The sequence below is a fragment of the Hermetia illucens genome, chromosome 1 (assembly GCF_905115235.1).
Source record: "Hermetia illucens chromosome 1, iHerIll2.2.curated.20191125, whole genome shotgun sequence".
In the NCBI taxonomy this organism is placed as follows: Eukaryota; Metazoa; Arthropoda; class Insecta; order Diptera; family Stratiomyidae; genus Hermetia; species Hermetia illucens.
This window is the reverse complement of record NC_051849.1, coordinates 30,971,043-30,986,047: the sequence shown is the minus strand read 5'-3', so window position 1 is coordinate 30,986,047 and position 15,005 is coordinate 30,971,043. Positions and strand designations below refer to the sequence as shown.

The 15,005-nt window shown below is 40.4% G+C and overlaps 1 protein-coding gene across 9 annotated transcripts in view; it reads left to right on the top strand.

Annotated features, from left to right (window-relative positions):
• The window catches only part of LOC119647714 (guanine nucleotide exchange factor DBS), a 302,166-nt gene extending 287,412 nt beyond the window's left edge, over positions 1-14,754 (top strand). For 7 of the 9 annotated variants that reach the window (XM_038048815.1, XM_038048844.1, XM_038048825.1 and 4 more), the window contains 2 exons: positions 7,106-7,232; positions 13,655-14,754. In XM_038048815.1, coding sequence (XP_037904743.1) covers positions 7,106-7,232; positions 13,655-13,752 — 225 coding nt within the window. In that variant the 3' untranslated portion in view covers positions 13,753-14,754. Of the gene's footprint in view, positions 1-7,105; positions 7,239-13,654 lie in introns of those variants that run through there. The other 2 variants (XR_005248929.1, XM_038048835.1) reach the window with 2 other exon arrangements.
• The last annotated feature ends 251 nt before the right edge of the window (positions 14,755-15,005 follow it).

The window sequence follows — 15,005 nt, the reverse complement described above, 5'->3', positions numbered from 1 at the left end:
TAATATGAACGACCAAAGTTTTCCGAGTACGTTATTCAATCGTAATTGTTGTGTTTTGATCATTACTAGTCAAAGAGAGTTTTTTTGCCTTTAACACAGTGAGAAAAAGCATTTATCTTTTTCTCCGTGAGCACTTTACTTATCACCATATATCTTTAGATATGATTTAATTGGACTGTCCTGTGTTTCTTAAGCAGAACATTTGCGCAGTTTCTAATAAGGCTCTTCTCATATGATTGAGGTTAACAGTCTTGTTGCCATCATGTTTTCACTTAATATCAGTCCACTCGAGCTCCTCTCCTTATTACGATTAACACAAAGTTCGATGTGGGATTTTTTCTAAGGGCAGCATATATTTCGGATATTACTGAACGAACGAATAAACACTAACTCAATTTGTAATAATGTTCGAAATTTGGAAATGCCGTTGAGCTGATCCTGCGCATCAAGGCGGTTCAATGAGCCTCAAACATCAACGTGTGAGATTCTTCAAAAATTTGATAAATTAATTAATTAAATACTAAATTTCCTTCACAGTGGGATGCTTTTGTTCGGCACAATTTCTTTTGCAGAGTCTCATACATATTTTAAATTCGTGTATGATTTGATTAAAGGGGAAAATAGCAATTCGTTAGTCATGAATTAAGAAAAGGTTGATGAAACTATATTTTCTAAACGTTGTGTCTAATAGTCAAATCTAAACTGAATATCCTGACCTGGTTTTAAGTTAGTTTTCGGTGGGAGTAATTTCCTCAGATTAGGGACGAGATAATACTCGAATACGATGAATGTAGAAGGGGGATTTCGTGGTTCCAAATTCGAAGGAGTGACTCGAAATTTACGTGCAAATGAATTAACGTACAAATGTAGGCGACATAATGTTAGAATCGTAGTCTAACTAAGCCTTAACCTATTTTCCATACATGGCCCTCTTCTGGTATACGCAATTGCACGCATCATCCGTTTGTATGCAATCACATTTCCCCTGAATCCAACCTCAATCGTCTTATACAAAACTTAGAGGGGTCAACCTGCAGGCTATTCATTCATTTCCTCATGGTACGGTCGTGGCAGGTTCGGTGCATCACGAAACCGTTTACACGAAATTGGAGCTCCCTAAAAAAACACTGAATAAAACATCATACAGGTGAACAAGATCTTCCTTGTTCATAAATGTAGCTATGACCCAGGTATATATGAAGAATGATGTCAACCAATGTCTAAACTAGTATTTGCTTTGGGAAGTATTAATCGAGACATTTCATTTGATACCGAACATGATTATATTCGGTGAAAAAAAAAAGTTGCACCCATCTTTTACTTGTATGGGACCCCCCTTAAGTTCAATGTGCTGCAATGTAATTCATCGCTTTCGTGGGGGTTCACAGTTCCAAAGTTTCTATCGAATTGAGTGTCAATAGGTGTCACAGTTTCTGAACTGATTTTAATAAGGTTGTGTCGTCCGACGCAGCCACCTCGGCGTGACCGAAAGCTTTCGATAGACGTATTTCGCTCTCTTATGTATAATCAAAAACACGGCATGGAATTGAATCATAAGGAAAACGAAAAACTTCACCGAGTGGATACGCAAATATGCTGTGTGAGTTAATTATTCATCCAGTAGTACCCAGTTTCGGATTACAAAACAAGTTCGAACACTGGTACATTATGTTCATTAGAATGTGTTAAACGGTGTTGTCAGTATTCACCAAGGGAGTACCATCCCACCCCTCTTTATTCTTTTTATGGACACTGTCACGTGGGGCATTCAACATCCAGGGCATCACACTTTGCTCTATGCAAATGATATTTTCTTAATGTCTCATAGTAAAAACATCTCGAACAATCGTACAAAAGTGTAATGCTCGTCTCACACAGCACAGTGCATGAATCCGAGCAAATCAGGGTTTTTGACGACCATTCTCACTGAAACAGGGACTATTACTATCATTGAGGGAAAACTGAACAATTTAAGTGCAGTACAGTACAGATCGGTGCTTACAGCCAAAAATGCACTGTCAAATTATTTCATGCAACCTGTATGAAGTAGTGCTCGAACAAGCGCCTACCACAGCATCGTTTGCTCTGTTTACCCTCACTTCTGAAATGGGGACATTCGCGGTAGATATGGCGTTATACTCACCATGAAGAAGTTGCCAGCAAGTTACTTTCAATGATATATCATCATCATCCCGCACTAACAACTTGCTCGTTAAGATTGCCCTGAACGTATAAGTATAATCTGTTCAACAAGAACGTGACCGCCATTTTTTTTTGTCGTAATCTTTGACTCCTCCCCTAATGTGCAATATAACTTCTAGTGGTGTTCAGCATTTTTGATAGCAGTGCTTTGTTTATTTTTACAATGAGTGAAAAATATTTGAAACAATACGAAGCAATACTTCTTGTTCACCACTCTAAACGACCGAATCTAACATGTAAATCAGCTCATCAAATGAGTAAAATAATTTTTAGAGGTTGGAAACGTGAGCTACTTGCCGGAGAGGGGATCAAGCCGCATAACAACTGAACAGGAGGATAGAGCGATCATTCGACTCTTTCAAGATACTCCAGGCCTTTCACTGCGTAACTACTGCTCAATTGAAACTGCGTAAAAAGGGAATAAATATATCTTTAAATACAATCCGCAGTCGCATGCGTAAAAATGATATATCTTTTCGGTCCACTTGCTTCTTTATCTGAAAAGCACGTTAAAAAACGACCCAACTGGGCAAAAGAAAATTTAGATCGAGATTGGAACAATGTTATTTTCGAAGATGAATGTTCTTTCTGGGCATGGTCTTCTCTGCCGAAAACTTGGACAAGTAAGCATAATAGGTTACTTCAACGTAAAAGTGCATGCTTGGGGATGCTTCAGCCAAAGTGGATTTGATTGTCTTTTTGTGTTCACCGGTGTTTTAAATGCTGAAAGAATGTGCATAATTTATCAAAAATCAATAGAAAATGTGTGGTTCTACGTTAAAATACAATTAAGAGGAATGCCAGTATTCACGGAGAAGCAACTGTATTATCAAATTAGGAAAATATGGCGGTCTTTACCATAGGAGTACGCGAAGGTGTGAAGCTATAACAAATAATGGCAACGATTGGACAAATTATGTAGTTCTTGTTAAACAAACTGTATATGAGAAAAGACACAAACGTTGACTTTATAAACTGGACGATGATTTCACCCGGATGAAGCTTGCGATCCAGAAAAGTGCCAACCCGACCGTCATTGCTGAGTACCTACTATAAGATTTTCTTCGTTATCTTACTAGAGGAGAGCCCCATATGCCCAAAGCATCAACGGACCAGATTTTTTCGCGAGTCGTGGGAAACCTGTTGCAATATATCGTTAAGGCCAACGATTATATGGTGCCTACAGGTACAACTTTCCTCGGCCATGAGAGAATTCGGCATCCCGAATAAATTGGTAAGACTGACTAGTCTAACTCTGATCAATGTACAAAAAAAAGATAAAAGCAGCATGATCACTCAGGAGACTTTTCACCATAAAAACGGTCTAAGACCTAGCTTGGAAAAAGTGATCCGTGAAGCGAAACTTCTCACCATAGGGTCAAAGTTGTTACTGTATAAGACAATAGTCTTGCCAGTCCTCATCTATTCCTCGGAGGATTCTTCTCTCGAACGCGCCCAAGAGTTCGCAATTTTTCTTGCTAAGAACCCAAGTTTCCGAGGAATACATGAGGACTGGCAAGATCATAGTCTTGCACAGTAAGAGCTTTGACCCCATGGTGAGACGTTTCTAGCGGAACAGTTTTTGTAAGCTGAAATAGGCTCTGCTCTGTTGGCTGACAACAACCGTGCGCGGATTTCATCATCGTAACTGTTATCGGTTGTGATTTTCGACCATAGATAGGAGAAATTGTCAACGGTCTCAAAGTTGTAATCTCCTATCCTTATTCTTCCTGTTTGGCCTGTGCGGTTTGATGTTGTTGGTTGGTTCGTCTTCGGTGCTGACGTTGCCACCATATATTTTGTCTTGCCTTCATTGATGTGCAGCCCAAGATCTCGCGCCGCCTGCTCGATCTGGATAAAGGTAGTTTGTACGTTCTTCCTAAGATGCCGATATCGTCAGCATATGTCAGTAGTTGGGTGAACTTAAAGAGGATCGAACCCTCCGCATTAACCTCAGCATCACGGATCACTTTCTCCAAGCCCAGGTTAAAGAGGACACATGATAGGGCATCCCCTTGTCGTAGACCGTTGTTGATGTCGAATGGCCTTGAGAGTGATACTGCTGCTTTTATCTGGCCTCGCACATTGGTCGATGGTCAGCCTAGTCAGTCTTATCAATTTCGTCGGGATACCGAATTCTCTCATGGCCGTGTACAGTTTTACCCTGGCTATGCTATCATCGGCGGCTTTAAAATCGATGAAAAGATGGTGCAACTAATGTCCATATTTCAACAGTTTTTCCTTCGCTTGCCGCAGAAAGAAAATCTGATCTGTTGCTGATGTGCCCGGAGTGAAGCCTCTTTGGTATGGGCCAATGATGTTCTGAGCGTATGGGGCTATCCGGCCTATCAAGATAGCGGAGAATATCTTATAGATGGTACTCAGCAAAGTGATACCTCTATAATTGCTGCACTGTGTGATATCTCCCTTTTTATGTATGAGACAGATAGTGCCTCGTTGCCAGTCGTCAGGCGTAGATTCGCTGTCCCATACCTTGAGCATAACTTAAGGAACCACTTGGTGTAATTGGTCGCCTCACTATTTAACCTATTCGGCTGTAATTCCACCGGCTTCTGGCGACTTATGATTTTTAAGACGATGAATTGTACGGAGCGTTTCTTCTATACTTGGTAGTGGTAGTATTTCTCCGTCGTCTTCAGTTGGCGGGACCTCCAACTCACCGATGTTCTGGGTGTTCAGTAGTTTATCAAAGTACTCAACCCATCACTCCAATATGCCGATTCTGTCGGAAATCAGATTTCCCTCTTTGTCTCGGCAGGATGAGCATCGAGATGTATAAGGATGATTGGTAAAACTTTCGCCTTCGGGCCTGGTGCGGTGATTGTGAAGATCATTTGTTGATGCTTCATCTCCAGGGTCTCTGTTGTCTGCGGCCATTGCGACATCCATTTCGCTCTTATAGGTGTTGCGGAGAACTGTGTTGTGGATGGCTTCAGTGATCCGAGTCTATATTGGTCCCCTATATGTTCTGACATTCATCAAGGCTGAGAGGTGGCGGCGTTCGATCAGCACGTGGTCAATTTGGTTGAAAGTGGTCCCGTCTGGAGAGGCTCGCGCTTGTTTGTGGAACGCTTTCCGCGCAAACCAGGTACTTCCAAAAAATATTTCGTGTGACACTGCACACTGAATAATCCGCAGTCCGTTATCATTTGTATTTTGATGGAAGCTATGGGAGCCAACGTATCTTCTGAATACGGGCTCCGTCCCAACTTTGCTGTTAAAATCCCCAAGTATGTTTTTGATATCATATCTGGGACAGGCTTCAAGGGTTCGTTCTACTGCCTCGTAGAAAGTATCTTTCTCCGACTCTGCAATTTGCCTCGCAAGTGCAGAGTGCATAGCCGTTCGCTTATGTTTTCAAAGCTAATAAAAGAAGGTTTCATTTTTTAGCTGGCTAAGAAACCTACTCCGAGCATATTGTCTACTGGGTTGGCGCTATAATATATGGTGTAGCCACTCATCTTCTGCGATGCTGTTACATCCGCCTTATATTGGGACAGGGTATCGGCTAGCTGCTCAGCAGCTCCATCCCTGTAAAGAGAGCGCCCATTCCATGAGAAAATGCGCAAATCGTTATTTCTTTTTCGTTTGGGGGTTTGTCGTTGTAAAATCCATCCATTCCGAGGCTCCTGTTGTGGCTTCGCAACGCTAGTTTTCCGTGTAGGATTGTCAACCCTACCCAACCCCCAACCTGGAGGACCAGTCGGTACAATTTATCCAGTTTTTGGGCGCGGTTGACTCATCCTTCTCCGTCTGTAGCTTTTGGTAGTAGAGCTGTTGGTGTTTGTTCAGCAGGCGTTTCCCAGGTTTAATGCTCCATCATGGGTACCAATCCACGTTTCGCCCTGGGACATATACTACCCTTTGACCACCGCCACCAGCAAACAAAACTGAGGGCAGTACTAAGTCTAATAATCAACCACTGTCGTCTACGAAAATATCAACACACTATCGGGATCTACAATGAAGATCCAAAATGCAGACTTTGTAATGAAGAGGACCAGACTTCCTTCCACATTCTATTCGACTGTTCTATGCGTTCTCAGTGGAAACGTACCTTCTAAAAACAAAAAATCCTAAATAATGGCTCGACCATTATGTCTTTATTTATTCACGCTATCAAAATTGTATTCTTGGCGACTATTAGAATAAATATGTGGGGTCGGATAAATCAAGGATCATCGATCACATTCCAACCCGCGAAAGACGAGGTTCGTACTCGCTGAAGTAGAGAATTATGGTGAAATGAATTAGCAAAAAATACGACTATGGCAAATTTTTTAATACAGACAGACTTTCCGGCAGAGAAGCATATCCTTAATTGAGAGATAAGGACTATAAGAGACTGAACAACGATTTCTTTACATTTTTCAAGTGAAAGTTGCCAAACAAGAGTTCCCGAGATGTACTCTGTTGATTGTGCTTTCGTCGTATCAATTTGTAAAATCGATGTATCTACTTTGGATAATCTTAGTCTGATATTGCGCCTGGCTATCTTTTGATGCTTCTCTAAGCTTTTGCTTGGTCTTCCTGTCGATTCATATCTATTCTTTTTTGTTATAATTTAGAGCTAGACTAACGAAGTTTCAGTAGGAAGTGATAAGTAAGCAACAAACGTCACAGCAGTGTCATTATTAAAGGATTGTATAGTATTAAATATCATTAACCCACTAACAAGAAATAACGAAGGTGATATATGGTAACAGTATACTAGCACTTAAATACAAGTAAATTTTAACACACACACACTGCACATACTCACATGGTAATAATTAAGCTATCAGCACGTTGTAATAATATGCTTGGTACTAACTCTCGTGCTATTCGATACCATCCTAGATTGCATTTTAATAACAAACGAAATCCTCATTTCATTCTGCAGGGCAGTAGATTTATTGCTTTAGCGGATTACTGCGCAGTTGGTCATTCTGAAGTTTCAATGAAAGAAGGTGAAACCGTTGAACTTCTTAAGATTGGGTGCGCCGGCTGGTGGTTTGTAAGAGTATTAGGTAATAATATTTTTAAGTATATCATTAGTATTAAGCTGAATTTCATGGGATTTATGCCATTTTCGAAGTATTGAATGCTAAATTATTTAGTCTTAAAAACAAAACAGAACTGAACATCGACTCTCGTTTTCCAGGTGGAAATTTTAAAGTTTTTAATAAATGCTAGTGACTATTGCTCGCTACTGCTAATTTGCATTCATTTAATATTTTTCAAATAACTTTCAAAATTGCTACAGGTTGATGTGGTCCTTTTAAGATTAGATTAAGTAGCTATTAAATTCATTTTAAATACATCATGATCAACAATTTAGCATTAGCACTCCTAGAGTATATTTTTTTGGGGGAAAGCGATAGTGATATCTAAATATTTATGATCCATTTAGAACAAAATTTCATGATTTACTCATTATAGACTTTTTTCTTTCTTAGATTATATTTATATCAAATTTATTTCTTTTCAGAATTCAAAATCTTTCCTTTTATATTAAGGTCCGATTGAAAACGCTCTATCCTAAACTTGCACACATTACTTTTTCCTTTCTTTCATGACTGGTCCGTATTAGGTTAATTTCTCACTCTGTAGCGCTTTCTCCCCAGAATTGACTCCACTTACTGCAGTTTTAAATTCCATATACATCTACAACTTCCTTGTAAATTGCCTCGGGACAACTACCCCTTCCGCGATACTTTCCTTGTCATAGAAATGTTAAAGTGTCAACCCATCTGTATTGAGGGTCCACGCTCCACATCCAAAGCAATCCGTATTCAGTTCTCCTATAAAACGCTCCCCTTACGATTCGCTGTAATAAAAATAGTCATGGCCCTAAAAATGCATTTCAAATCTTCTGTCCTCAGCAAAAATTTCCGTCATCAGCTCGGACCTACGGTGGCGGTGGCGTTAGCTTTGATGTCCTGTCACATTCTTGACTTCATGGACTGATCTGACATCATGCATTCCATCTAAATATTATCTTTTTGATCATTGCTCAATTAATCGTACCGTAGCCAGCTCATGAGGTTATTTAAATTTATTGTATTAGAGGTTTTCATTCTCTCCTTAAGGTCCATGTAGGTATGGTATATGAGCAAACTGGGTAATATGCATATTTTGTTGAGGATGCTGGGAGTCCTGAGTCCGCACCCACTTGGTGACGGACCGGACCACTTGCGAAACAACTTACTTCCTCTTTTGTAGTCCATGGACTCCTCTTTCGGGTTAAACACCCAAGTTTTCAAAAAAAGACCAAAAAAGTTGACTGACGGTTTCGTCCAGGGCAGAGGCAACTCATCAGACGCTGCCTCACTTCTGCTGTGGGAGCAGCGTGTTTCCAAACATTTGGTTCCATTTCCGTTCACTTTAGGATATTGAAACGACATCAACGCCGTGTAGCTTCCAATCGTGGTGTTCTAATTAGTTTAGATTTCCTTTCCTATTTTGATCATTCCTTTTAATTGTTTGTTACTGCCTTAAATCGCGAAATGATATTGAAGTTTTCACCATACGCCTCCACTTTTTAAGCTTAGCGTATTAGTTTCTGAGGAATTACCTTTTTACGTAAACAAAAATGAACGTCAAGAGCATAGATTCGAACGATTTTTCTTGCTTAAACTGATTTGATCGTTATGATTGATTTGTTATTATCATTCTATTAACGGCGTCCTTAAAGAACTATTGTGCTCTTTTCACTGGTTATAGTGTACCTATTAGTATCTCACGCAAACCTGTAATCGTTAGGAATTTTAGTATATTCTCTACTTCCAAATATTTCAATTTTGGACCTGGTATTAAGTATTCTCCCAGGTGCCTCGAACTACTTTACACAAATGCCGGACACTGTCCCAGAACGTATATAGAGGTTTCGACGCAATCCGCACAGAACCAGTAGTGTCTATAGATATCTCTAGATTCGCTTTTTGGTAGTTTAGTCGGCAGTGATTAGTGAGAGTTCCCACTATGATTCGGAGGTTCTTCTTGGTGGGGTTTAGATAGTCTTTTGTCCGCTTGCGTTCCTGTCCCCCAATAAGCACCCTGGACTGCTCTGTTCCTGGTAGGTTTGCCCAGTATAGTTCCCTCAGCCGTTCCTCTTCCTTTTTTTAATATCATAGCCATGAACCCGTTTCCGATTCCACAGAAGGATTCAAGACGCCTACTAGCCACGACCGTCTGGTTATGGGTAAAATCGGGCCTGCCTGAGATGAAGCGATGGCGTATATCAAATTGGTGGACCTCTGCGCAAAACCGGAGTGTTTGGAGTTCCTTACTAAGGCAGACCTAGACCGGATACCAATTGTTGCGCCGTTGATGATGATGATGACTAAGGAAATGCAAATTTGTACCTTAGATGTGACCGCGTCTGGATCCTTGATTCATCATAGATGGGGATTTCATAGTTTTGATCAAGCACTGTGAAATTCTTTCCCAATAATGTTTTGACTTACCTACGGAAGCCTTCGGGGTTCAGCTCCAGGATATGATCTTCTTCATGATTCCTATGCGCAACGATTGCGTTACCTAGGATCACGTCTGATGACAGATCTTACAACTTTCCAACAGTCCGTTTGCCTGTTCGTCCATCCATTAGTCATAAACATTTTTTTCAGCAATGGCTGGATATAGAAGTATCACGTTGCTGAGTGCCGCTACCTTGCTTGACAGCCCCGAACGCCAAGAACATCATTGGTCCATACCAATGAGGCTTCCCTCAAGGCAAATCATCAACAAATCAGATTTCCTCTATACGGCAAGAAATAGAAAAAACTGCTGGAATATGGCCATCAGTTGCACCATCTTTTCATCGACTTCAAGCCACCTAGGATAGCATAGTCAGGGTAAAACTGTACACAAAATTCGGTATCCTGTCCAAATTGATAAGACTGACTCAGTTGACCCTGCCCAATGCGCAAGGCTAAATAAAAGCAACAGGATCGCTCTCGATATCATACAACATCAATAACTGCCTAAGACAAGGAGATACTATAATGCATCCATTTTAGCCGTGCCCTGGAAAAAGTGGTCTGTGATGCTGATGTAAATCCGAGAAGTGTGCTACGTAATAATTGTAGCCCCACGTTGGGTGCCAACTCTGTTACGGTGAGGGTCAGGCTTTGCATCACCTTGGTACCAACACGGTCACCAAGGCTGTCAACCAACAAACTCCCCTAACAGGTTTACCAGTCGTGAACACCGACTGCACGAAAAAACATATGGAACCGGACAGCACGTGCTGAAGCTAACCCAGATGCTATCAATTCGGCGAGATGAGGGCCGGGGTTTTGGTTCTCAAATATTATCTCCCTGTCAGGACACAGAGATTTTATCACGTACCTTGACTCAATAAGCAACAAAACTAAACCCATCCAGGGTTAACTACTCTAATAGAGACGTGAAGTCTCGAGGTGGATTGATGCCACCGAAAATTTCAATCCCAAAAAAGCTAAACGGCCTAATAAGGGACTGGACTAAATCACAAAGACACAAATCAATGATCAATCAACAATGATCTTGCCAGTCCTCATGTATTTCTCAGAGACCTGGGATCTTAGCAAGAAAAATTGGAAACTCGACAGAAGAATCCTCTAAAGAATTTTTGACCCCCAACATGAGGATTGATGGTTCCGTAGGTTATATAACGAGCTTCTCTAGATGATGTTTGTAGGAGGAACCATTCTTTGAACCCTTGAAAATTCGAACGAAATCAAAGATCCTTTTGGAGCCCGATCCATTACTTTTTTGTAGAATTTTGCATTATTTTTTTACCAAGAGGGAAGACAAGTTTTTTCGTCCTTTTTGACTTTGGGCCAGTCCAGGTTGCACTCTGACGTTTGCTTTCGAGGCCACAACCAAAACACCAGGATTTATCACGGGACCCATTTTTATTTAAAATATCACATGTCAAAAAGGTCATGACATTTGATTACCTGATTGTTGCCTAGGGATCGCCAGGACCGAACAACATCTGTAGTCCGCTTTCGGCCACGCTGCTCCACAGATCAGAGGTGAGGTGGTGCTTGATGAATCTGTCCAGCGAATTTATTTGTGGGGGAAAGAACCCCCTCTTGAGGCACTTTCTTTTTTCTTTGGTCGAGCGGATTTTCGAAGGCTTTTGGCGGGTTGAGTTAATAGAGTGCAGAGCTATTGATTCCAACTAGAAAAACTAGTGGGAGAGGTACCTGTTTGGCCTATGCTCCTTCGAAGTACGGAGATTGTGTTGTGGCATTAAGTAGGACTACTTTTATTTGCTCCATGTCCCTGCTGCATCCTCTCAAAATTTAGTTTGTGGCTGGTATTCTACTGTGAATCTTTTCTCTAGTTGTAAGTGGATCTCAAATTATCATCATCATCAACGGCGCAACAACCTGTATCCGGTCTAGGCCTGCTTTAATAAGGAACTCCAGACATCCCGGTTTTGCGCCGAGGTCCACCAATTCGATATCCCTAAAAGCTGTCTGGCGTCCTGACCTACGCCATCGCTCCATCTTAGGCAGGGTCTGCCTCGTCTTCTTTTTCTACCATAGGTATTGCCCTTATAGACTTTCCGGGTGGGATCATCCTCATCCATACGGATTAAGTGACCCGCCCACCGTAACCTATTGAGCCGGATTTTATCCACAACCGGACGGTCATGGTATCGCTCATAGATTTCGTCATTGTGTAGGTTAATTGCTGCTCAAATTATGCCTCCTAAAATGACTCTTCAATCCTATAGTACTGGTAGGTTACATATACGCCTTCGTATCTTCTTTCTACAGACTTTGTCTGCGGTAGGCCTTAATTTGTATTTGTTTCCATTTATTTTTTTGCCATTGTGGTTCGCTCCTGCTATTGTTTATATGCAGCGTTTTTCTCATCGATTGTCTGTTGGCACTCTTCGTCAAAACATTCTCTCCGTTTGCACCGAGGTTCATGCCCGATGGTCTTCTCTCCAGGTTTCTTGACTGCCTTTTTTAGCCGATTCCTTTTCGTAGGTGTATAAGCTTGAATCCGCTGTTGTTTTTTTTTTCAAGAAAAACTGTTTTTTTTATAGGAACCAAAGAAAACTTTATTCAAAATGCTGGCACTTGCTATCTACATATTTTTTCCACCTTTCGGGTAATTTATGGGTGCCAGATGATAGTCGGATGGGGCCAGGTCTGGTGAATAAGCGGGGTGGGGTAGTATCTCCCAGTTGAGCATTTCTAAGTAGTTTCGAACTTTTCCCGACATGTGCGACGGAGCATTATCATGGAGGAAAATCAGCTTTTCATGTCTTTGTTGATATTCCGGCCGGTTTTCATTCAAAGCACGATGCAATTTGATGAGTTGTTGGTGATAACGGTAAGCATCGACAGTTTCACCAGATTTCAACGGTTCATAGTAGAGAATACGCCGCTGATCCCACCAAACGCACAGCATCGTCTTCCGTCCAAAGCGATTTGGTCTTGCAGCCCACAAGTTTTTTCGTTTAGGATTCTCAAAATAAATCAATTTTTTGTCGCCAGTCACAATCCGGTGCAAAAACATTTTTTTTTTGTGTCTGGCAAGCAAAATTTCGCATGTGTTTTGGCGCCGCTCCATCTGCCTATCGTTAAATTCATACGGCACCCATTTTCCGATCTTTTGAACCTTACCCATTGTACGTAGACGCATGGAAGCAGCTTGTTGAGAGACACCTAATTGCTTGGCGAGCATTTTCTGCGTTTGAGTATCATTCTCGTCCAAAAGAGCCTCCAATTCGTGGTCCTTAACTTTCCCGGGCTGATTTTTACGCTCCTTGTCGCTCAGATCGAAGTCGCTATCTCTGAACGGATGGAACCAGTCTCGGCACGTTGGTTCCGATAGAGCATTGTCGCCGTAGGTCTCCACAAGCATTCGATGCAATTCAGTGGCTGATTTCTTCAAATTGAAGCAAAAAAGCAGAGCCTCCCGCAAATGCTTCTTTCTTGGAACAAAACTGGTCATGATTATTGAAGAGAAAAAATATGTTTTGGATGAAATTGCTGATGATATGCACTGACAATTGTTGACAAATGTCGAACTAACAAAAAAAATATGGCGCATAGCAGCTTGATACGTTTACTGAAGCCATCTATGGGCAAACAGCGGATTTAAGCTTGTACACCTGGTATAGTAGCCGCCTATTTGTTGAAAATTGCAGGGCCGGATATTCAAATTTCCCTGTCGAAAACGGGTAGAACAAATTCATTTAGGATAGAGCGCATTCAATTAGGAAATATTAAATGTTTGAACATTTTTAGCTGCACATATTAATCGCTAAAGATTAAAATATTTTAAACAGAAAGAACTTCTTGAAAATATCTTCTCGCTCCATTTATCAAAAGATCAGGGGAAAAAAAATGCAAATTTTCTAGAAAATATTTGGAGTTTCTAGAACTGTGTTGAATTTATCTTTTATAAAAATACTCAACATTTCATATATTTACAGATACTAATGTGGAGGGATGGACACCTGCGGCTTATTTGGGGCCGGCAAATCGAAAATCATCGCGAAGTTGCAGCCGAAACCAGGACAAAATAAACTAGCTTGCATTTATTTCAATCTTGAATATAAAAGCTTAGATTGAAACAAAGCGTTAAGCGAACTATCATACACACAGATCTAGCCCCCAATAAAATCTCAAACACCACGTACATATACACCGTAAAAAAATAAAGTACTATCTTAATTTGTAGAAGATGCACGGCTCAAAGATTCTTCCTTCAGAATGTTAGTATCATATTCAACACGCACCTATTCTAAATTTTTGCAAATTTCATTAAAGAAACTATACAACGCATAAATCTTTGATAATTAAGTAGTGAGCCTTGCTTTCTAATTGAAAATTCAACTTTTGCCTGTAACACACACATATACACGCCTATTCTAGTCTTCAATCGTACTCTTATCTACCAAATTCAAAGGAAATTAGCACGCAAGATGAATTGTACATGTTATACTATATTCAGTGCACGTATCTTGAAACACGACCAAATTAACTTCTCATAATATAGATAAAAGATGTATGACGTTATCAGAGCATAATGGATCGTCCAGAAATATGAATATCATGTGGAGCTTTTGCATTTGAAAGTCACCAGCGCAGAGTTGAAAGTATGAAAGATTTGAAAACACAAAGAATATTGTAAAGCTGTTGAGTAGTTTTTGTTAAATAATTTAGAAGTAGGAAGGAACTAGCTAAGGAATACTACTTCTATCATTAACAGAAATTGTGTAAATTTTCTACATTTAGTCTTTATCCATTTGGTTATGATTTGAAAACTGTAGAGACGTTTTTTTTTGTATCTGTTCTCTAAGTTTTCTCCTTATTTACTGTTTGTTTCTTCTGTAATTTTTACAACCTGCAGTTAAGTCCTAAGTAGTAACCTTATTTATTCATATGTTTTCGACGTTGACGATCAACTGTAGAAAATAAATGTTATAATTAAGTACTAATTTAAAAAGATCCTTATATAATAGTACGAAAAGTTAATTATTGTATTAAGTATCAAATAATATAATAAAACGGAATCATGCAATATTAAAAACTTCTTTTTCTTCAGTCTTTGTCTCGCTCACAAGCGGGGTCAGCTCGTCGTGATCGCTATTTGGATCTATCGAATGCCTGATCTGGGTGCAATCTCGAGGCTTTTAAATCCCCATCCAGCGTATCAAGCCACCGTTGTTGCCTTTTGGTCGTTTACCATCGATTTCGATGTTCAGTCCAATCTTGGCAAGTGAGTTCTCGTTAGCGCGAATTGCGTGACCATACCATCGAAGACGCCTCTCTCGCAGTTTT